The 25,467-nt window shown below is 42.0% G+C and overlaps 1 protein-coding gene across 1 annotated transcript in view; it reads right to left on the bottom strand.

Annotated features, from left to right (window-relative positions):
- The window catches only part of LOC145351942 (slit homolog 3 protein-like), a 623,540-nt gene that overhangs the window by 123,232 nt on the left and 474,841 nt on the right, over window positions 1–25,467 (bottom strand). Inside the window, exons 20-26 of the mRNA XM_080201750.1 lie at window positions 24,961–25,096; window positions 18,578–18,646; window positions 10,922–10,993; window positions 9,640–9,711; window positions 5,305–5,376; window positions 3,325–3,488; window positions 2,282–2,406 (exon numbers count right to left, since the gene is read on the bottom strand). Of these exons, the coding sequence (XP_080057876.1) occupies window positions 2,282–2,406; window positions 3,325–3,488; window positions 5,305–5,376; window positions 9,640–9,711; window positions 10,922–10,993; window positions 18,578–18,646; window positions 24,961–25,096 (710 nt within the window). The remainder of the gene's footprint in view (window positions 1–2,281; window positions 2,407–3,324; window positions 3,489–5,304; window positions 5,377–9,639; window positions 9,712–10,921; window positions 10,994–18,577; window positions 18,647–24,960; window positions 25,097–25,467) is intronic.

The raw sequence follows: 25,467 nt of genomic DNA, 5'->3' as shown, positions 1-25,467 counted from the left end.
GCCATTTAAGATCGATATAATACTGGACAGCCATAAGTATCATTTATGTACAGCAGCTGAAACCAAAGAACTCATGAGCTAGATTATAGCCGATGGGGGTGAACTGTTCTCTTTTAACAGATGTAAGCTGACGGGAGTTGCAGGGCACCAGATGGGAGTGGATTGTTCTTTTAAAGTCAGTGAGGGCTTGAGAAACCGAGTGTCGGGGGGGAGGGGTTATTCGATCAGCAGGGAACCCAATCATGTTGTCAACCAAAGTGCAAGTACATGCAAACTTATACTGTAGAAATCACAGCACAGTGATCCCAAGCAATTGGAAAATCATCATGGGAACAAATGGCTGTGCTGTCTACACTGTGCTCTGTTCTGTGCTATATTAGCTGATCTCAAACTGGAAGGCAGTGGATGTATTCCTAGATGAAGGCAAAATACTGCCGATGCTGGAATCTGAAACAAAAACAAAAAATGCAGGAAATGACCCTTGGTGAGTCATCCAGACTCGAATCGTTGGCTCTATTCTCTCTCCACAGATGCTGTCAGACCTGCTGAGACTTTCTAGCATTTTCTATTTTTGTTGTGGAGGTATCCCTAAACTGGTTTGGAGGATCGGGGACATAATGGTTTCCACTCTTGATTGCTAAGCTACAGCAAAGTGTTCCAGTCTGGATATTGGATGAGAACAGAATCAGCCTCTTCAGTATCCTACTGAAGTTCTCACCAGATGAGCAGCTATGCGAGCCAAGTGTCTGGGGCTGACTTGGAAGTGAAATGTGCATTAGCACATGTCGGCATCTTCAGGGGAAGGAATGAAAACGTTAGATGACAGGGAAGAAAAGTTCTACTCTGACTTTAGAATACCGAGTGAATGGGTGCTGGCATAAAACAACCAATCTAAGGTAGACTGAAGTGTGGCTGAAAATTGTACCTTTCACTACATAGGGGAATCCACCCTATATACAGCATAAAGATCTCCCGTCGTTGGTGGCTGTTCAGGATCCTTTTCACCAAGTGTGGAACTTAACTCAATTCTCAATAGATAGCGGTTGAAGTTTTGCATTATTTAGCAAATTGTTTGAAAAGCTCATAAGGGTAGTTAGAATGGAATTCATGCTTATGCAGGCAGTGCGGTTATGAGCTTTGATTTCAGACAAACTCTGCTACTTGAAATGCGACTCATGCTAATTGAGAAAAAAGACTGAACCATGTTGGCCCTAAACTTAGGAACTTACACCATGAACCCTTCAAGCTTTTCTCTTTCTCTCCCTAACTTTATATGCCTCCATTAAACTATCTCTTTGACCAAGTCTTTGGTCATGTCCCCAAATGCTTCAGCTTAGCTCCATTAGTAGTGCTCTCATTTTTGTGGGTTCAAACCCCATCCCAGGACTTGAACTCATAACTTGAGCTGATGACACTCCAGCACGATACTGAGGATCTAAATCAAGGCATTGAAGATTTTCTGATATTCTTTCAAAGCAGGACGTGGAGAAGAGCTGAGGCAAGGGCAGAATCAGACAACATTATGGTTGCAGCAATAGGCAGGTTTAGTCATAGCCTAGATAGCTCATCTAAGGAGCAAAAATGACACCAAAGTTGTGAATGTCCTCCCCTATTATTAAACAATCTGCTGACAGTTTAGATCAAGAATCCCACGTAAGTAACGACTGCTCTAACGTGACTGACATGGATTGATGTTTGAACTGTCCTCTATGAAAGAAAGTAAAAGCATCTTCAAACAATATCCTCAAGAGGAATTTAAAAACTGACAGGGAAAATACTCGTGCAGCTCAGGCAAAGAAAGTTTCTCTTTGAGGTTACTAACACACAAACAAAATTTCAACTGCAAAACCAAATGACAAAACACGTTATAATTCAATTGCATGTAGCATGCCCACTCAAAACACAATTTCTTTCAATTATATTCTACTCCAAGCAAGAAAGTCGACATCAAACCAGAAAAAACAAAAGCTTTGAGGGCCAAACTGAACTAAATCATAAAAGGTTAGGAAATGTGTAGCAGATGTACAGAGATGCCCTCTTCCGATTACTGCAGAAACATTCCAGTACTGTTGTTGATTTTGGTCCCTGGAGTAGCAACGTATTAAAAGACATCACTTTCCATGTGGCAAATATTTGAGCTTATTGAAAAGATTTTCAGGGTGAAATTCGTCCGACCCTGAACATTTTGGTACTCACAGCATTTTGTTTTAGTAAAGTTAGCTACAAGATCAACGTTACCACTTTTGTGGAGAATTTGATAGCTTTCCAAAAACATTCTTACCTTGAACCCATAGGGACAGGTACATCTGTAGAACTCAACTGGGTCACTGTTGCATGTTCCATTGTTTTTGCATGGGCTGGATAGACATGGGTTGCACTTGGCTTTGATAGCAATATTCAGTGAATCTGAAAGGGTAAAAGCGAAAGATGTTACTATCACCTAAGCACGCTCGATTACTCCACCATGAGTCTCAGGGCAACGGCAAGTTCATATTGCTCATGCAATGAATCTACTGATGACCATGAAACCATTGTCAATTGTCAGCAAAACACATCATTAATATTCTTTAGGTAAGAAAATCGGCCATCCTTACCTGGTCTGGCCTACACATGACTACAGAGCCACAGCAATGTGGTTGACTCTCAACTGCCCTCCCAAGGGCAACTAGGGATGGACAATAAATGCTGGCCAGCCAACGAAGCCCATGTCTCACGAATGAATAAAAAACATGTTACATTTGCAAAACTGCCATCAAAAAAAACTTGCACAGGGGAGTGCACAGGAGCCTTGAGGTGAAGAGAAAAATAGGGAAAGAACAACAAAAAAGATACCTTTCAGCAAAAGACTATTAGTTTCTCCAATATGGTAGCAGATGAACCCACCTTTATCTCTTTCTGAAATGTTGTTTTGAAATGCTCGAGTTACACTATCTTTCATCATTTTTGCTGGCTCCATATAGATGGGATTTACCAGTTCTCACACTTCCTGATTGACATATACAGCTATATTTCTGGCAAGATTATAGGGTACATTGTTTCCAGTGAGGAACCTTGTTGAATGGGGCCAAGATCTGATATTAGTCACAGAAGTCAGCATGTTTGATTCTCTATACTTTTGACTTTCTGATCATTCATTTTAACAAGTTGGATTGACTGATCTCTGACTGATTCTCCAATCTGTGCTAGGACTGGAACCTAAACAAAATTAGCCTCTGCACATGTAGTCCTTCCTCTTCAGTAACGCACCTCTTTAATTACTGAATCCAACATCCTGACGAATGGGGCTGGATCGTGCAATCTTTTCTGGGGCTCAACTCCACATACCTTTGCAGTGGAACTTGTTTGTGGGCGTTGTTAGGAGAAGTTTCTCATTCATATCTTCCGGTCCTGTGCAACGAGCAATACCTGGCTCCTTGTAACCAGTCTTCACCCATTCAGACAGCCAGCGTAGGTTACAGTCACAGTACAGAGGATTAGCCCCAAGGGCACTGATGGCAGAGAGAAACAGAGAGCGAAAAGACTGGTAAATTAAGTCTCAGTGACCCATCACTAACATCCTTCCAAGAAGGAAATCTGCCATCCTTACCTGGTCTGACCTAGATCCACAGCAACCTCTGAAATGACCTACCTGCCAGACAGTTGTAATGAAGGAGGTGGCTCACTAATTCCAAATGTTCTCCTTCTGTGCTGTAACAATTCTATAATTTCAAGGCTGAACTTAGCTGGGTTGGCCTTTAGGTTCCAGAAATGAAAGCACAATATTCTAACCTAGCATTTCTCCCAGTCCCTGGCACATTTAAGACTCTGCTTCAATCCTTGATTATTTGAGGGTTGCCAAACTAACCTATACCGTAATTTTACTACGGGACAGGGCAAACAGCCAGATCCCCAAGTCTACTTCAGCTGTAACAGGAATCAAATCCCACAGTATTGTCCTAATTCTGAATCACATGCTTGCCATGTAGCCAACTGAACTACACCCCCCACAACAATGCACATTGCACCATTCTCAAATTAAGACAGTTCTTCAGTCACGTCAGTACGTAATGCAATTGGAAGTGGTGACAGAAATAAAACAGCCTCATTGCATTGAAAATGATGCTCACTGGGGATTTCATATCCAAATCTGGAAAATGGAGGAGTCTCATTATCTAATTTTGATCTTGATTTGAAACAAAAGTGTCCGAAGGTGAGACAGCGGTATCTCACTGCACGCACCAGTGTCTCTGCTTTCATTCCATCAAATATTCTCAGAAGAATACAGAAACCAGATTATGGAAAAGATGAGTTTAAAAAAAAAATGTCTAATGTGTGTTCTTCATTACTGATGGTGCTAAAAACTACACACAATGTATCAGAAATAATTTAGCAGACACTCTTGTTTAATAAGCAAATGATAATTCAAAGCATGTGTTCTCAATCCTCTTAACTAAAACCATTAAACCAGCAAATAAAGCACATTAGTGCAACAATTCCTTATGAATACATTAACTTCCCCTCAAGCCTTAATCTTTTTTATAACCTAGCATCTAAACCAGCTGCTTATCAAAGTTTAGTTTTTCCTGAAAGAAAATGTCACTTCTTTCTGACTCTGTCCCATTATATTAAGGCTCAGCTCCTCGGTTTACCATGGCCCAGTTTCTTTGGTTTATTTCATGTTGGTTAAGTTCATATGTAAATTGTATTACCCCCTTAATTAAATCCAGAAACATCTGGCTATTTTGTTATCCTGTTCAAGGTATGTTGCAAAGTGTTTTATCACACAATGGACGACAGTTCAAACACCAATACTTTCTGCTGCTGCCACATTTCCTTATTCTTAAGGAGGCATCAGAAGAATCTATTAAAGGGGCAAGCAGCTCAAAAGTTCAGCTCATAGTAATGACTCTTTTCCAGCCAAGTTACCCAGAAAAAACAACTGGGGCAATCATTTAGCAGATGGAAGTACATTTAGTATTATGGACAGTTGAAGAAAAATTAACTTAATTATCTATCATTATACACTAGAGTCATAGAGGCTTACAGTGTGGAAACAGACTCTTTGGCCCAACTTGTCCATGCCACCCACTTTTTACCACTAAACTATTCCCAATTGCCCACGTTTGGCCCATATGCTTGTGTGAATAAAGAACCTTCTTTAGTTTAAAACTCACAAAGGCTTGCTGTTGCAATTTAACTCACATACACACTCAGAAAGGGTTAAGAAAACACAACTGCTTTCATACAAAACATACTAGTCATGGGCAGTAATCAGACACATACATTCTGTTTGTGACAAGATGAAATGCACCCTTGTTTACTTACAGGTGGGACAGTGATGTTAGACCATTAAATGCTCCATTAGGGATGGTGGAGATGTCGTTACCATGTAAAGTCCTATTTTTAAAAAGAATGAAGAGGTGTTAAAAGTATCAGTGGTATAAACAAGTTTGTCTAAATTACAGTTCAAAACACATACTGGGAACATTAGTGCATTTCTGAAGGACAATTTTCTCTGAAAACTATCAACTTGTTGCAGTTAGCAGAGCATCTGTTACATTCTTTGAAAAGATGAGGCATGAAATTTTTGTATCATATTTTACTGTGTTCATAGTGCAGGAAACTTACAAAAATAGAGGGAATAACTTTGGGTTTAGTCATATTGACCCATGTGTTTTACATAGAATCAGACATAACTCAGGCTGTGTCACGCACAGGAGAATGCACAGATGCCACATTTTGAAAATACATAGACTTGTAAGTGAATAGTTATGGTCCCCTTATCTGAGGAAAGATATACTGCCATGGCGGCAGTCCAGAGGAGGTTTACTAGGTTGATCCTGGTGATGGAGGGATTATCTTATGGGGAGACATTAAGTAGGTTGGGCCTATAGTCATTGGAGTTTAGACGAATGAGAGGTGACCCTACTGAGATGTATAGGATTCTTAGAGGATTTTACAGGGCAGGTGCTGAAAGGTTGCTTTCTCTTGTGGGTCTAGGACCAGAGGTCGTAATCTCAGAGTAATAAGAAGTGGTCACCTATTTAAGACTGAAATGAGGTGGATTTTCTTCCCTCAGAGTGAATCTGTGGAATTCTGCTGCAGTGGCTGGGTCGTTAATTATGTCTAAGGTCGAGGTGAACAGATTTTTAATCAGTAGGGAATTGAGGGCTATGGGGATAAAATGGGAACTATTGAGGATTATTATATCAAATCAACCATGATGTAATTGAATGGCACAGCAGAGTCAATGGTTCAAAGCCCTATTTCTGCTTCAATGTCTTATGATCTTCTTGTCTAATAGCCAAAAGCTATTCAGTATAGGGGTAATGCCTTGGGTGCAGGATGGTACATAAAGAATAACACACAGTCCAATGCATCAATAAGATGGGGTAACGTACAGGCGGCAATCTACTACAAGATACTAACATATCAGGGAATAAAAATAACCTTGTACCAAAAGAACAAAGGACCATAGGAGGAGGAGAAGGAGTACGCCATTCAGACTGTCAAGACTGTTCCGCCATGTACCTCAGCTCCATTTGCCCCCTCAAGATTCATAGCCTTTAAAGTCCCTAACAAAAAAATCTATCAATCTTGGATTTGAAATTTCCAATTGACAATAACCTCAACAGATTTTCGGGGAGGGTGTTGCAGATTTCCCCTTGTGTGAAGAAGTGCTTGTAAATGATACTGTGATTGGCCTAGCTCCAATTTGAAGGAAAAGTCCCTTTTTCTGGGCTTCCTCACCAATTGAAATTATTCCTCTCCATTTACCCTGTCAAATCCTTTAATCATCTTAAACATCTTAATTAGTTGATCCCTCAATTTACTATATGCAGAAGAACATAAACCTGATCAATGCAATTTTTTCTCATAACTTAACTCTTTTAGTTTCTGTGTTATCATGGTGAATCTGCAATGCACTCCACCAAGGCTAGTATATTCCACCTGAGAGATTGTGGTGCCCTGAACTCAATGCTGTGCTCCAGATGGTACTTAATCAAAGCTTTCTGAAATTCAAACATTACTTCTATCCCTTTGTATTCCAATCCCCTTGAACCAATGGCCAACAACATTTAATTTGCCTTTTAAATTATTTTCTAAGATTAATATATATTTATTAGTGTCACAAGTAGGCTCACATTAACACTGCAATGAAGTCACTGTAAAAATTCCCCTAGTTGCCACACTCCATTGCCTGTTTGGGTACACTGAGGGAGAATTTAGCATAGCCAATGCACCTAACTAGCACATCTTTTGGACTATGGGAGGAAAGCGGAGCACCTGAAGAAAACCCACACAGACATGGGAAGAATGTGCAGACTCTGCACCGACAGAGACCCAAGCTGGGAATCGAACTATGAGGCAGCAGTGCTAACCACTGTGCCGATGTGCCGTCCTGGCATGATGTAGCTCTATCAAGTCTAACTTTCATTGAGCTGCCCAGTATTTCTTCCATTCAGAACAACTGGGCTAAGAACATAAGAACAAGGTGCAGCAGCAGAGCAGACAGTACTTCAAGTATATTTTTTTCCACTGATTTTTGACAATGGGGAGGAGTGGGGCGGGGTAATGAAATTGGCAACCTCACTATTAAAAATGAGATTAGTGGAGAGGGGCAACTAGCGTCTTGCTTTTAATAACAATCAATTTTCTACCTACAGTTTTTAACTGACAGATTTCTAGTGATCGGATCGAATGTTGGTAACTCCACTGACAATGCCAATTAGATCACAGCCAAAGTGGGCAAGGTATCATTTCCTACATGTTGTGTTTGAAAATGCTTAACAATACGTACCCCTGATCATTAGGGACATGTCTGAAAGTGGCAGCAAATTAGGTTATTGACTGAAGTACTGCACGTCCAGCAGGAGGATTAACAATCCTGTCTGTGTTTTCCTCTTTCCGTTCTCCAAAGTGTCAGAGCAATATACAAGCTGCACAAACCGCTTGCATCCAGTCACTGTGTGCTGACACTAGCTGGTGAGGATTTTGTGAGTGAATGATGGGTTACAGAGACACTGGGAGCTTACTCTGCTCTCAGGCCAGTTCCCAGTGACCCTGTTCTGCTTGTCTGGAATAGATTCATTTGGGAAGCAAAACTGATGGAAGACTTAAACGAGGAAAGTTAATGTTCATTCTTACTCTACTCATTCCAGCACCAAAACCAACCTTCCACTATCCATACCAATTTTCTCCTGAAAACTGTGTCATATTGAGGTATACGGTCCGGAGCAGCACAGCAGCACTGCGGCCTCACAATTCCAGGAACCCAGCTTCGATGTCAGGCTTGGGTGACTATCTCTGTGGAATTTGTACGTTCTCCCTTTGTCTGCTCCGGTTTTCACCCAGCAGTCCAAAGATATACAGGTTAAGTGGACTGGCCATAAAAAAATTGCCTCTTAGTATGCAAAGGCGTGTAGTTTACATAAATTAGCCACAGCCAATGTGAACGATTACGGGATAGGACAGGCCTGGGTAAGATGCTCTTTCAAACAGTCGGTGCCGACTCGATGGGCTGAATGGCCTCCTTCTGCAGAGATTCTACAATTCTATATCATCCAATTGGCCATTTTCCATGGAACCCATACAGTAATCATTGACAAGATATTCAACTATGCAGACTTTACTGCTGAGCTTGATCCTGTCGCTTACTAACATTCATCCACTGGATAGCAGTCTCTTTTTTAACGCAGAGTCATAGGACCTACTGGGGTACTATTCTGTTACAGAGATCAGATACTCCTCTGTAGGAAATGAATGCATCCCTTTGCACAATCATGCATTCTACATAATTGACGCTAGACCAAGGGCCCACTTCTGTCTTTGAGACACACTGTGAACATAAGAACAGAAGAAATAGGAGCAGGAGTAGGCCATCTAGCCCTTCGAGCCTGCCCCGCCATTCAATAAGATCATGGCTGATCTGTCGTGGCTCAGTTCCACATTCCCGCCCTCTCCCCATAACCCTTAATCCCATGGACACAACACATGAGCAAGTGTCTGACAACTCACAGATGCCTTAGTCAGAGGCAATTGCATCACAGGGAATTCTGCTCTTTCTCACTTTTCCTAAGTTTATATTTTGTTTATTCTGATTGGAAAATTTGCTTTTTTTGCTTGAAACGGCATGTTTTTATTTTCAACAACCTTGAGGGTGATGACGCAATTTGGCACAGGGCTTTATCCAGCAGGAGCTCAGCAGTCTAATCGTTATGGTGCAGGACTAGAAACAGAGAATGTTGTGAATTCAACTATATCAAAATCTAAAGCTGGTTACTCCAATGTCCTCTGAGGAAAAGAACCTACCCTTCATACTTCATCTGCAGTATATGCTTGACTTAGTGCTTGCTTGATAATTAGGCATATGAAATATTTGCCAGCGGCATCCAAGGGAAAAATTAAAAGAAAGAAAAGGATGGCAATTGAGGTTCTATGAGAAAATGGAATGCAGAAAGTGAGAGTAGGATTGGGAAGGGTGGGCTAAGAGAAAGAGTGGGACTGGTCCGAGACAGGAGACAAATGGGTGTCGAGAGTTAGGGTTATTCAGCAGCGACATTCAAGATTCGTAAGCCAGGGCAAAACTTGTATTAGCAGTTCTTCATCATTTCCAATGACACAATGTTTGTCCCAAATAATGCTGTGTTAAATACTTACAACAATCGCAGAGACTTCAGACCATCAAAAGCGTGAACTGGAATGCACCTCAACCGGTTGTAGCTCAGAATTCTGACAAAATACACATGAAAAAGGAGTTAAATGATGATTACGTTCCAGGGATTGTAGGTTTCTTAAAATTTTAAGAAGAACCAGACACAATTTTATCCTGAGGTATTATTTTCATCCTTCACTAATTATTAATTGGATTCTCATTTGGCATCTGAAATCCCCCCATTTTCCCCTTGTGGACTGGTCCAAGTAACGGTCTGCAGTCAACAAACTGGGTAACGGGATTTCTGCAATGTTGATCCTGATTGGGCCTATTGGCGCTGTGAAACAGCAGCATGTGACTACTTTCCCCTTATTCCAATGGAGACTCAAGCTAACTTTTCAGTCAGACAAAGGGATGTACAACTGTGAAGGGCCTCCAGACATGGCACATAAGCAAGTGTCAGGCAACTCACACATAACTTCGTCAGAGGCAATCATTTCATGAGCGGATTCTACCCTGTCTCGGACCAGACTCCGAGTCTATGTTCAGAAACAGAAAACTAGAATGCTAACGCAGTCTACCTGATGGGTTCTCGAAAAACAAGTTGAATAACTAATAATTTACCTTGCACATCACAGCAGTCAAACTAATTCATTAACTTCTTCAGCAAATATATCCTGAGGTATTTATTTTTCACAATAGAACAGAATCCTTACAGTGCAGAAAGAGACCATCTAGCCAATCCAGTCTGCACAATCCCTCCCAGATCCTATCCCCACAACCCCGACCCTAAGGAGCAACTTAGCATAGCCAATCAACCTAACCTGCACATATGTATCAGGATATATCTAACCCTTGCCTTATTTCTAAGGCAAGGATAGATAAATTTTTGAACAGTAAAGGAATTAAGGGTTATTAAGTGGAGCTGAGTTCACGAAAAGATCAGTCATGATCCTATTGAACGGCAGAGCAGGCTCGAGGGGCCAGATGGCCTACTCCGAGTTTTTATGTTCTTAAATGTGGCAACAGCAGTGATAAACATATACCATTAACATCAATGTAACACTGCTTACGCATGATTGCTAACAGTAAATACACAACTACTGATAGCCATAGGCTGGTACATTAATAATAATAGTAACATGGATATCAGTTTTGTAAACCCACACAAGTAGCATTAGTTGGATCACATTCACTCATTAGAAGCACAAGAAAGAATATACATACTCACACACTAGTGTGAAGGAATAACCCAGAGAGTATTAAGAAGCAGGATGCTGTACTCACAGTGTTGACAGCTGGGACATGTTGCTGAAGCTGGAATTGCCGAGCATACTGATGCTGTTGTTGCTCAGATCTCTGCAAAGTGAAAACATGACAAATACAATCAGCTGTGTCAACTGCCCAAGTGAAACAAACCTGCAGTACCAATGAATTACTCAGCACTCCATGTTCTCTTGGAGACAAATCTGCAACTTTCTCATAAAACCAGGGGTGAGAAGCTGTTTTTAACACATGTTTTGTTCTAAACATTGGCTCAAACCTTGCTAGTAAAATAACAGCGAGTGCACAAATTACGCAATATTGATGTGCCAACTGGCCAGCAAGTTCACGCCGAGAAGGATACAAACTGCAATAACTTGTTGATCAATTCACACTGTTTGCCTTTTTATATTGCACAAAACTCAGCTCAACCTCAACACTAATTATACGTGAATATATATCTTGCTGCCATATTTTACTGCTACACTGTTGTCAATGTGTCAACAAATTGGACAACGGGCTTCCTGCAATGTTGGTTGGCACGGTGGCACAGTGGTTGGCATGCTGCCTCATAGCACTAGGGACCTGGGTTAGATTTCCAGCTTGGGTCATTGTCTGTGCGGAGGTCGGCATGGGGTTCCTCTGGGTGCTCCGGTTTCCTCCCACAGTCCAAAGATGCGCGGGTTAGGTCGATTAGCCATGTTAAATTGCTACTTAGTGTCAGAGGGACTAGCTAGGGTAAATGCAGGGGATTATGATCGGTGCAGACTCAATGGACTGAATGGCTTCCTTCTGCGCTGTATAAGTCTATGATTCTATAAACAGCGTATCAGTCTAACAGCCACCTAGCAGAAAAAACGCATGTGATGAAGCTCCAGTATTTTGAATCCGAAGTGTGATGATTTCTAATTTTTGGGAACCAAAAAAACACAACATGGTGGCAGTGAGGTGTGTGTAAGAAAAGACCCAAATAGTTTAAACAACTTCACTGTTGAATTAAGCTGAAAAAAAACAAGCCAAATTATTGCCAGAAAAAGATTGAGTAAACAGTGCAAAAATGAAGTGGCCACTGCAGTAAGAACACACACTTCCAGCCCGTGATAAATTGGGAGAAGATGATGCAGAGACATTTGAGAAATTTAAACAAAAATGCAGATTGATATTCAGTAGCTTTCGCAAAGGGACGAGCGAAGAGGAAAGCATCAGCTTCTTCGTTTAGTAGGCAGGAGAGAAAAGGGTCACATTTGTTTAATCGCTGGGAGTTGAGTGAACACGATAGAACAACCCCAGACAAAATTTTTGAAGAATTCCTATCTACCAAAATGAATTTCAAGGCCTAAGACAGCAGGAATCTGGTGAGCATATTGACAATTTCATGAGAAGATAGAAAAATACAGTGTCAAAACATAAAATGTAAGGGCATAGATGAGAGGCTGCTACATCAGCTGATGGTCTCGACACACCCTGGAATACTAAAAGAATTGATTGTTGTGGTAACTTGAGACCATAAATTAGGTAGTTGAATGCATTGTTTAAAGAATTATCTTCTTTTTATAAATAAATAATGGGGTTTAACAATAACAGCAGCTCAGCAAAGCAGTGATAACCATGAAACAGGAGCATGAGTAATGCACACTCTTGCAGACTGAAAAACCCTCCTAAAATCCGCACATACTCAGAACCCTGAACAGGTGCCAATAAAACACTTACATTGGAGAAAAGGCTTATAAAAACACTGTACTCATATTGACATTGTAACAATTGTAAAGAATAAGTTCATGATATAACAGGCCATGGATTCTAAAGAATGTGAAGCGACAAGTAGACAGATAAAGATGCTGACTACCCAAACAGCTAACTTTCAGTTACGGCAAGAGAAAGGAAACAAGTTTGATAAACAAGATAAACAAGAGAAAAAGATATGCAGGAATTGTAGACAAACGTATGAATTCACAGACAGAAGGATAGGACCTGCATTTGGATCAAGCTGCAGAATTTGTGGAGAGCCAAATCACCGGGAAAAGATACACAGAACAGAAAAAAGGCAAACAAGTTATCAGAGTCAGAATACAGGGAGAATGAGAAGGAAAAGACACCAAAATATCCAATCTCCACACAACGACAAAGAATTTGAGATCGCAATAGACGGAGGGACCAAACAAATGTATTCAGCAACAAAGAATTCACACAACCTTCCAGATCAGGAAGGGGGGGATGAGAAGTAAGCTGACCATCATAAATCTGAAGCTGAAGCTTAATATTGGAATGTATACTTGTTCAAACTATACTGCAAGATATTTTCTGAAAATTTGAATGAAAATGGTTACCCAAAAAAACTGCTCCAAAACTGACCAACATTGTATATGGTGGAACTGAACTCACCAGCTGGAACAGCCCACAGCAGAAGAACACACAAAGGCAAATATGTTATCTGCATCTTCTATATCATTGAAACAGGTGGTACTGCTATACTGGGGTTGAACATTGAATCACAGAATCCTTACAGTGTAGAAAGAGGCCATTTGGCCCATCGAGTCTACACTGACAACAATCTGACCCAGGCCCCATCCTCATAACCCCACATATTTTATCCTGCTAATCTCCCTCACACTAAGGGGCAATTTTGTATGGCCAATCTATCTAATCTGTGCATCTTTGGACTGTGGGATGAAACCACAGCACTGGAGGAAATCCATGCAAACATGGGGAGAACATGCAAACTCCACACAGACGGTGACCCAAGCCGGGAATCGAACCCAGATCCCCGCCACTGTGAGGCAGCAGTACCAACCACTGTGCCACTGTACCGCCCCAGTTGTGAAATGCCTCAGCTTATCTCAGGAAAAAATGAGATAGATTGTGTAGGGATTACCTAATGAATGTAACACCACCAAAATTGAATCAAATCAGAAACTAGACCAGCAAAGGTGTTCTCTCAGCAAGTGATAGCCTGGTAAGGATACAGCAAACACTATGCCAGCAATAAGGCAGTGGTGGTCTACTGGAGATGACATTTCAATAAAGGATGGTGTTCTACTAGTTGAATCCAGAATAATCATACCCAAAATAATGCAGAAAAAAACTCCAAAAAAAACGTGATGTTCACATTGGAATGGAAGAGCTTAAGCTCAAAATCAAATCAGCTCTGTATTGGGTAGATATCTACAAAGACATTAAAAGAATGATGCCTGCATGCAATTTACACCAGAAGTACAGAAACAGACTGCAGAAAGAGGAGGTGAAGCACCTTCTCGGCCAGAGTTTACTGTAAGAGCCTATCTATTCACGCATAATCAATGATGGTATCTCAGTCGTAAATTTCTATTCAAAGTTCCCTTTCATCAGAAAGCTACAAGATGTGAGATCTACAACAATCATCTCAGCAGTAAGAGCTTTGTTCACTGAGCACTCCTGAAAGAATGATATCTGACAATTTGCCTCCAAAGAATTGAAGTAATTCACCGAATAGTATGAATTCAATATCACTACCACGTTACCTAATAAAGTACAGTTTTATACAAAAAACATCTAGACGGTCAAGAAACCCTAACAAAACATCAAAAGACATTTCGGCAGGCCCAAATCTTGCCTTATTGTCAGTCCGACCTACACCTGTCAAGACCAACATAAAATCCCCAGCAGAGTTGCTGAATGGAAGGTAGTATAAAACAAGCTCTGTCAAACAAGATACTCCATCCAAGTGACCAGGAGGAAGTAAGAAAACAACTCACTAATGCACAGGTGTAAGGACGTCAACACTTGAACAAGCACGCTAAATTGCTACTTGAATCGTTGAAAAGACAAATTGGGTATGCACAGGATCCAATCATGAAAAGCTGGAACCCAGTACAAAATTGCTGGTAAACTGGAGTGAAGTTCATAGAGAATCACTGGATTGTTATGGTGCAGGAGAAGGCCATTCGGCCCATCATGTCTGCACCAGCTCTCCAAACAGGCAGTTAGTGCCATTCCCTGTCTTTTCCCCATGCCCCTGCGCATGGTTTCTAATCAAATAATCATCTAATTCTTGAATGCCTCGATTGAACCTGCTTCCGCCATACTTCCAAGTGGTGCATTCTAGCCCCAGCCTCGTTGTGTGAAAAAGATTATTTTTCACCTCACATTCGTTTCTTTTGAAAATCACTGTAAATCTGCGCTCTCTCACTCTTCATGAGTGGGAGCACCTTCTCCCTATCTACTCTATCCAGCCCTTTCATGATTTTGAATATATATATTAAATCTCCTCTTGGCCTTCTTCTCTCCAAGGAGAGCAGTCCCAATTTCTCCAATCTCTCTTTGCAACTGAAGTTTCTCATCCCTCAGCTATTTTTATAAACCTCTTCTGCACTCTCTCCAATGTGTTCATGAAAATTTAATGGGTGATACTAGTCAGTCATTTCCCGCCACTACATAGCTAAATATTGGAACAATACTCAACATCAAGTCAAGAGAAATTATCTCATCTCATTACACATTTACTAGCAGCGTGGAAGAGTTCCTGTGTACTGTTCCCAAATCATAAAGCAGTCTCCTTTTGAGAGTCTTTATTATTCCATTCCTTGTATTCCACAAATCAAAATCTTCTTCTGATCTATGAGCTGGAGAATGCCTTTGATCTTAACATGAATAATTTACAACAACGATTGAAAATTTTAAAACAGCCTTAATCCCATAATCCTGGATTAAAGTTTTTAATTAAAGGAACTAACAGGGTTATAATCAAGGCGCTATGTAGATGACTGATTTTATAATCCACAGTGGATTCATTGCTCTCTAATTCTCTGCCTGCAGCTGATGCCGTTATTTTGTTATGATGTGATTCCTTTAAGGATACTACAATGTGTGGGATGACAGTGCTGTGGAATGGAACACTTTTACATTTCCTGCAAGGTGTGGGCATGGATTTTCCCAGGTGGAAACTGATCCTATGCTGTTTTCCTACCTCTGTTGGCGGTCTGTCGTGAAGTGTGATTTTCACCAGGGTGGAAACCTTTGTGTACCTAAGCTGACTGTGGAGAATGTGTGGTCCCAGTCTGAAGGTCCGAGATCCCTCGAGAAAAACCCTGCCGCAAACTCACTAACTTTGTAATGCATTTCTGTAGTTGGTTTGCACAAAAGCTTGTAGCTTTTTACTGATTTAAATGTCTGTTTATTTAGGATGTTTTTGTAGTAAAATACAAAAATTTTTTAAAAAATCTTGTCGCTGAATGGTCTTAATGGTTTGGTCACCTAATTGGGACCTGAGTAGGCAGAAATTGAAGAGTGATACCAGGAAAGTGAGCCACACTCTGGCCCAAATCAACAGCTGTTGCTGTGGCAGGGATGTGTGTGGCCGTATCAAAAAAGAGACAACCTTCATCTTCAAAGTGGCCAAGGCAAATACAGGGCTCCACCCGACATAGAACAAAGTTGAAATTGAGGTTTCTTGTTAGGATTTCATTGCTGCTCAGTAGGGAGGTGGTGGCCTGGTGGTATTATTGCTGGAATATTAATCCAGAAATTCAGCTAACGTTCTGGGGGCCGGATTTGAAAGCTGTCATAGCAGATGGTGGAATGGTTGGATCACAGCTTGGCATGGCTGCTGCTCTGCCCAAGACCGCAAAAAACTAGAAAAGGTCGTGAATGTAGCTCAATCCATCACACAAAACAGCCTCCCCTTCACTGACTTTGTCTGTGCTTCCTGCTGCTTTGGCAAAGCAGCCAGCATAATTTAGGACTCCACTCACCCCAGATATTCTTTCTTCCATCTACTTCCATTGGGAAAAAGAAACAAAAATTTGAAGCCACGTACGAACTGACTCAAGAACAGCTTCCTCCCTGCTGCTATCAGACTTTAAAATGGACCTACCTTGCATTAAGTTGATCTTTCTCATTACTAGTTACGACTGTAACGCTACATTCTGCACTCTCTCATTTCCTTCTCTATGAACAGTATGCTTTGCCCACATAGCATGCAAAAAACAATACTTTTCACTGTATGCTAATACATGTGACTATAATAAATCAAATCAAAAATTTGAATTCAATAAAAATATCTGGAATTAAGAATCTACTGATGACTATGAAACCATTGTCGATTGTTGGAAAATCCCATCTGGTTCTCTGGAGAAGGAAATCTGCTGTTCTTACCTGGTCTTTCTTCCCTGGACTTGCCTACATGCGACTCCAGATGCAGAGCTGTGTGGTTGATTCTCAACTCTCACGAGCTCCCTAATGACCTCAACATATCCAAGTAACCAGGCCGGTGACTTCATTTTTCTGTTCTCTAACGTAGAAAAACCTTACTACGTGCATCAGAAAGGTCAAACGAAAATAGCTGCCAAGCCAAAGAGGATATCAAAAGCTTGTTTGATGAATTCTGGAACATGGCATTACATGGCCAAAGGCACGATTGTAATGACTGATTGAGTGAGAGAGAGAGAGAGAGAGAGAGAGAGAGAGAGAGAGAGAGAGAGAGAGAGAGTGTGTGTGTGTGTGTGTGTGTGTGTGTGTGTGTGTGCGGAGGGGGGTGGTGAAAGCACATATGTCTGCTGGTATCCAAGAGGATCAGGGAATTCTGGTGGGGATTGGAAAAACACGAGTAGGTTGGTCGGATTCACATCACTGATTAATTTCACATAGGATACTAATAGCAGGATGGTCTTGTAGTGCAGTGGAGATACCCCTGCCTCTCAGCCAGAAGTGTCAGGTTCAAGTCTTGCTCCATGATTGACTTGATGGCTGCAGAAGATTTGTAACAGAGCAAACAGGCTGAAAACCAACTTCTAAATCCTTCCTACATATGCCACTGGCAGGGCTAACAGCAGAAAGGATTCCTGGTTAGCCCAAAAAGAAATTGGAGCCTCTCCCATTACGATCTATGACTCCAGACTACAACACGCATATAAAGATTCATGTTGGCAATAGCAATCCAGATTCCTTGGCCAGGCTGGTTGGCTGGATGGCTGGTGTGGATCAGATCATTGCCAACAGCTTTGGGGATTCAAACCCCATTCTGGCCAGTGGCAAATGGGGACCTGCCTCTTTGTCTGAACCATGGTGGAGATCATGGCACAGTGGGTTGGACCTGCCTTCAGGCAAAGAACTGAAGAAGAAAGAACAAGAATAACAGACTTGAGTGAAGTTAATCTAAGGAGTTGCTTCATTCAGACTCTCATTTTGAAATGTTAGTGATGGCTCCTTTCCATCACTAGGCAGCCAGCAGTGAAGACAGAAACAGCCTCAGTCTTGGCTGGATTGCAAACCAGGTCACAGAAGTGGAAGCATCAAGTTCTAACCCACTGTGGCACTGCTGCCATTTTTAAACGTTAACAATCACTTTTACACCAAGCTCTTTTTAAGTAACATCTCATTAGTGCAGCTCTGAGCCATCGAGCTCACTAAGACACCCGCAGCAGCACTGTATTTTCTTACATTACTGAACAACACGGTCTATATTGATTATGCATCAAGATGTACGCTATGTGTTAATGAGAGGAATAATTCTCTGTCAGAATTGGAAAACTAATGCAACATTCAAAACATCAGGGACATAACAAAATGGAATTGGTGTACTTCAACACACTTCCTGTCATATATGTCCCTATTATTAGGCAAAGAATAACTATATTTATTATTATGTCATGCATCATTTGGCAGGCTGTTACAGGAATAATAATGGAGATTCTAATTGTCACCTACATGAGTGATAAATGCTTGTAGTTAGAGAGTTCTTTGGGGATTGTTGTCAGCTGGTTCCCTTCCAAATATCTGCAAAACAGAACAAAGGCAGTCAATTGTGATAGGAGCATGCCCAAGCAAGATAAACTCTACCAAATAGAACAGAGTTATTACCTTCAGCAGGAGAGGTGTTTAATGTTTTTGCAACAAAAGCTATCAAACACAGAGACAGAAAGATCATGGGCTGTGTAGGCACACTCAACAAAATACTCAGAACATTTGTTACCTTTCTTGGCAAGTTGCAGTAGCTTTCCATAAGAAATCTGAATGAACAATGAACACAAATTATTTTTGAGAGGTGATTGGGGCCCTAGTAATACAGATGATAATGGAACCCAATCTGGATAGGATACTAATCATTTTGGACTGAGATGAGGAGAAATTATTCCACTCAAAGAGTTGTAAATCTTTGGAATTCTCTATTCCAGAGGGTTGTGGATGGCTAAGGGTTGAGGCTGACAAATTTTTCATGCAAACTCCACACAACGGGATATGCAACCACTATTTTTGAGGGCAGAAGAATCACAAAGGATCGATCATGCACTGACACAATCATGAAAGTATACATATTAGTGATCCCTCTTTGTAGTACTGTTTTGATTGACATGCATTAGAAAATGCCTGGACCTTTGATCCCACGAGTGTGTTTGGAATGGTGCCTTCCTGCTTGTTCCCACCAGGAGAACATAACAACATAAGAAATAGGAGCAGGAGTAGGCCATCTAGCCCTTCGAGCCTGCCCCGCCATTCAATAAGATCATGGCTGATCTGTCGTGTCTCAGATCCACATTCCCGCCCTCTCCCCATAACCCTTAATCCCCTCTCTTATCAAAAACCCATCAACCCACGTCTTAAAAATATTTAGCGAGGTAGCCTCCACCACTTCAAACGGGCAGAGAATTCCAGAGATTCACCACCCTTTGAGTGAAGAAGTTCCTCCTCAACTCTGTTCTAAACCACCCCCCCTTTATCTTGAGGCTGTGCCCCCTAGTCCTACTATCCTTTCTGAGCAGGAAGAGTCTCTCCACCTCTATCCTATCCATCCCATTCATCATCTTATACGTCTCAATGAGATCCCCCCTCATTCTTCTAAACTCTAACGAGTACAAGCCTAGCTTATTCAGCCTCTCCTCATAGTTCAACCCCCTCAACTCCGGCATCAGCCTAGTAAACCTCCTCTGCACTCCCTCCAAGGCCAAAATATCCTTGCGTAAGTACGGCGCCCAAAACTGTACACAGTACTCCAGCTGCGGCCTCACCAATGCCCTATACAGCCGCAGCAAGACCTCCCTACTTTTATATTCAATCCCCCTCACTATGAAGGCCAGCATCCCATTCACCTTCCTGACCACCTGCTGCACCTGCAAGCTGGGTTTTTGCGACTCATGCACAAGGACCCCGAGGTCCCTCTGCACTGTCGCCTGCTGCAGTTTTTCTCCACGTAAATAATAATCCTTCCTACCATTATTCCTACCAAAGTGGACCACCTCGCACTTGCCAACATTAAATTCCATTTGCCAGTTCCTGGCCCATTCACCCAGCCTATCTAGATCCTTCTGCAGACTCTCCACACCCTCCGCGCAATTTGCCGTTCCACCAATCTTGGTGTCATCAGCAAATTTCGACACCATACACTCGGTTCCCTCCTCCAGATCATCTATATAAATGGTAAATAGCTGAGGCCCCAGCACCGACCCCTGGGGCACTCCACTAGTCACCATCCGCCAATCCGAATAGCACCCATTGACCCCCACTCTCTGCCTCCTATTTGACAACCAATCCTCTATCCACGGTAACACCCTACCCCCAACTCCATGTCCCCTGACCTTCTGCAATAACCTCTCGTAAGGTACCTTGTCAAACGCCTTCTGAAAATCCAGAAAGACCACATCCACCGGCTCTCCTCTATCCACCGCCCTAGACACATCCTCATAGAACTCCAGTAAATTTGTCAGACACGACTTCCCTTTAACGAAACCGTGCTGCGTCTGCTCTATCAAGCAATTCCCCTCAAGATGCCTCGCTATTTCCTCCTTGATGACGGATTCTAACATTTTACCTACAACAGACGTTAAACTAACCGGCCTATAATTCCCTGCCTTTTGCCTGGCACCCTTCTTAAACAATGGCATAGCATTAGCTGTTTTCCAATCTTCCGGCACTTCCCCGGAATCCAGCGACGTCTGGAAGATAACCACCAAGGCATCCACTATCACCTCTGCCATTTCTTTCAGAACCCTCGGATGCATTCCATCCGGTCCTGGCGACTTGTCCACAATCAGCCCCTCCAGTCTGTCGAGCACCGCCTCTCTAGTAACAGTAATGTCATTAAGACCCTCCAGTCCTACCACCTTTCCATCTCTAACACCCGGCAAATTATTCACGTCCTGCTCCGTGAAGACAGAAACAAAAAAGTTATTCAAGACCTCAGCCATATCCCCATCCCCTACCACTAAGTCCCCCTTCTCATCCTCTAAGGGACCAACGTTCACCCTAGCCAGCCTCTTCCTTTTTATATATTTATAAAAACTCTTGCTATCCCTTTTTATATTAAGCGCTAGCCCAGCTTCATAATTTCTCCTACCCTTCTTTATCAACTTCTTTGTCAATCTTTGTTGACTTTTAAACCTCTCCCAATCCTCTTCTCGCCCACTACTCTTAGCTACTCTAAACGCCTCCGCTTTTAATTTAACACTTTCCTTCACCTCCTTCGTTATCCACGGCTTATTACCTCTCCTCCTACGGTCCTTTTTGACCATCGGAATAAATTTCCGCTGAGCACCAAGAAAGATCTCCTTAAAGATCCTCCACTGTTCCTCAGCAGACCTACCTTCCAACGTGCTCCCCCAGTCCACATTCGCCAATTCCTCTCTCATCCTACTGTACTCCCCTCTGTTCAAACAAAGGACGCGTGTCCGGGAACCCACTTTCTCCTCCTCCATCTGCACCATGGATTTATATGCAATGAGCTGAACAGTGTAAGATTGCATGCAGGATCATTGGCTCCCTGTCCCTGCAAGCAAACTCACTCATTCCCATGTCAGCCACAAAACCTAAGATTGCAGAACAGAAGGTTTTGTCCACTATTCCTATTATTTGATGGCGCAAGGATGAGGGGGACACAGATCTAAGGTTTTGGATTGGGGGCAGCTTTTTACACAGCAAGTGACAATGACCTGGAACTCACTGCCCAAAAGCATGTTGGAAATGATTTCAAAAGGAAATTAGATGGACTACATGGATAGAGACAGGGAAATGGAACGGGCTAAATTACTCCATGGTGAGCTGAGTAGCTTCGATCTGTGCAGCAAATTTCTTTTAACATTTCCTGTATCTGTGAACTATTGAATTTCAAATAGGCACCATGTTTTTTTTGAGCCACTTAGCAGATTATCACTGAGAGATTTTCCGTCTGAGGAATTTTGTTCTTTGGAAACCACGTAAAGTCAACTGTAAACTGTTTTCAGTGTTTCCCACTCATTGCATGAGACCATAAGACCAGAAGAAACAGGAGCAGAATTAGGCCATTTGGCTCATCTAGTCTGTTTCACCATTTAATCACAGCTGATAAGTTTCTCAACCCCACTCTCTCGTCTTTTCCTAGTAACCTTTGATTCCCCTTACCATCAAGAACCTATCTATCTCTGTCTTAAATTCACTCAATGACCTGGCCTCCACAGCCTCTGTGGTAATGAATTCCATAGATCCACCACCCTCTGGCTGAAGAAATTCCTCATCGTCTTATTTCTATAGGGTCATTTTTACAGAATCATCCTAACACAGAAATCTCTACTATTACTGCCAAGTAGCTGCAACCCTTCATAGTATCAACTGCTTACATTTCTGAAATTTCAGTCTTCAAGATAATTCCATAACTCCTGTAAAGTTAAGTGATTAAATAATACTTCTGCCTTGAGAAAGAGAAAGAACTTTTCTTTTTTCTCTCCACCGTGGGCTGCAGTCCATTATAATGGCAATTATAGTGTGACACTGAGACCCTTACCAGAAATCCAAACACAATCTCATCCGTTTATTATGCACACAAAATAATTCAGCACACAATACCCACAAATACTATTTGTTGGGGAGATAATGAGCAGTGGTAATGTCACCAGATCAGTAATCTAGCAACCCAGGCTACAGATTTTAGGACAGAGGTTGAAATCCCACCACAAATTTAAATTCAATTAACTCATAAAAACCTGGCTTTGGAGGTTTATCGTTGTTGTAAAAACCCACCTGATTCATGAATGTTATTTCGGGAAGGAAATCGTGCATGTCTGTCTCACACGTGACTCTTAACTGCCCTGTGCAAGGTGAATAATAGGCAACAAATTGCCAGCAACACTCACATCCCATGAAAGGATTGAAATAAAGGACAAAGTTTAAAGCCAAGTTCAGACTGAACGTCCTGAACTCATATTCACATCTGCCTACAATTTAAAAGAAATTCTTTAGGATCGAGGTATGCTTGGGTTTAGCTGGTGTCACAGGAGATGGTAAGGAGTGACAATGGAAGCAGTGCAGACTTCAAGACATCTGAGAAAAGCAAACACCTCACACAAGTTGTGAGAGAATGGGATGGTTGTTATCTCTAATGGAATGTGAAGGCAGATGACCCACAGATTTTGAGCTTTTCAGAATGGCTCCTCGGATAGTGATCGGGGTCAGGAACTCCTGACTGTTGATTCATTCTCTCTGACTCAGTGGCCAACCATTGATGACTCATCATGGGTCAGAAACTGAACTGGGTTCTGCAGGACTGCGTATTATCTTGTTTGTCCACTATACTAAGAAGAGGAGCTGTAACCCCTATTGAATCTGAGGGTGTCCAATCTTTGTATGGATGTGTGCCACAAAGCTTCCTAGCCACCAATAAAGCTTAAAACCTTGTTCCCGTCAACTTAAACAACTCAAGCTGTAGGTAAAGCAGAACAAAGTGTTGTGATTCCCCAATCATTCCAACAGAAGCCCACTTCGAATCTCCAGCTTCACAGAATCCCAGCAATGTTAAAGAGCTGAACAGCCTGAGTTTTAAGGGCAGACTATCAGAACTTAGAGCTGTAAATAATTTGGACAGCTCTGGTTAACCAATTCTAAGCTCCAACCTGAAAGCATATTTGGGTTTTTACTGAACATTTAATGCAGGTTTTATCTGACCTGGGAGAGAGACACTTGCACTTATACAGGACATCAGGTAATTCCTAAGCCTTTACAAGCAAACTAAATAATTCAGTTACTGCTGCAGCATGGGAAATGTGGAGGCCAATTTGTCCCATAAATAGTAAGGAGCTAATGATCAGATCATCTGTTTTAATGATGTGTCTGGTTTCCTCCCACAATCCAAAGATGTGCGGGTAGGTTGAATGGCCATGCTAAATTGACCCTGAGCATTAGCAGGGTAAATATGTGGGGTTATGAGGATAGGGCCTGGGTGGGATCGTGGTTAGTGCAGATTTGCTGGGCTGAATGGCCTCCTTCTGTACTGGAGGGATTCTATGCTGATTGAGGGATAAATATTGACCAGACATTGGGGAGAGCTCCCCTCCTCTTCTTTGAATAATGCCATTCAATTAAATACTTGCACTGAGAGGACAAATGGGGCCTTTGGGACTCTTCTCAAAGATCACACCTCCAACGGTGCAGCACCTCCTCGGTGCTTTGCTGGAGTTTGGTATTGAAGTCTCTGGAGTGGGACTTAGGGTTGCCAACTGTCCAAGATTGGCCTGGAGTTTCCAGGAATTGAAGACCAATCTCCAAGGCACTGCTGTGTGCAATATTCAAAAAAAAAATTGGGAATAAAAATGGCCTTTTTTGTGATTTTCTTTGCCATTTATCTCTTTACCAGATATAAAAATATTGAAAGTGGGAGAAAAAGGTTGACATCATCCAACTGGGCAATAAGTTGTTGATTTCCAATTGGTGTAGGAAGACAGGATGTCATATGGTTGATCGACTAATGGCCGCAACATGGAAAAGTCATATGATGAAACCTCCAGGAATCCATTTAGGCACAGTTGGCAACCCTAGTGGGATTTGAATTCACAACCTTCTGACTCTGATGTGAATGGTACCCACAGCACCATGGTTGATATAAGGGGTAATGAGACAATGGGTGGGATTTTATGGCCTTGCTCATCCCAAAACTGCACAAGTCCGCCCGAGGTCAATGGACCTTTCCACGCTCCAGTTGTTGTGGCGGGTGGGCCAGTAAAAGTCTGGCCAATAAATAAATGATGTGCTATATACTCCAACAAGGTTTTAGTTTACAAAAACCAATAGATTAACAAAAAACACAGAGAGACTGTGAAGAAAAAAAAGCATCACACTAAGTTCACACTTACAGCTCAGTTGCATCTTTGGGAATGCCTTTCGGTAAGACACGGAAACCTCTGTTGCTGCACCTTACTATAGTGTCAATGCAGTTGCAGAGTTCAGGACAATGAGGGCCTGGCAGGCAGCTACTCTCGTTGTTATCCGCTGAAAGACAGAGAGAAAGGATTAATTTTCACAATCAGTGGACTAAGCCCCAGCTCATCATCCAGTCCAGGCCTATGCTCCCACCCTTCCTTCTTGTTCTTTCAGCTTTTTTCATATTATGTAGGGTCGCCACAATGCTGGTTGGTCATCTTCATACCAACTACCATTCTTTTGGACTTGGTGGCGATTTTGCAGCTGGATGCCCTTCCTGCCGCCAACTCTCCTCCTCATTTACGCAGGCTGGGAATTGCCACTGGTACACACTGGCTTGTCTGCATCAATTCTTTTGCTCTCACCAAGTTCTGGAGTGGAATTTGACCCCTGGGGGTCATGAAGAGGGCAAGGGGGGTCATGGGGGGCATCAAGGGATC

This window comes from Carcharhinus amblyrhynchos, chromosome 13, assembly GCF_965287045.1.
Source record: "Carcharhinus amblyrhynchos chromosome 13, sCarAmb.v2.hapA, whole genome shotgun sequence".
Classification (NCBI taxonomy): domain Eukaryota; kingdom Metazoa; phylum Chordata; class Chondrichthyes; order Carcharhiniformes; family Carcharhinidae; genus Carcharhinus; species Carcharhinus amblyrhynchos.
Note: the sequence above shows the minus strand (reverse complement) of the source record. Positions and strands in the feature narration are given on the sequence as shown.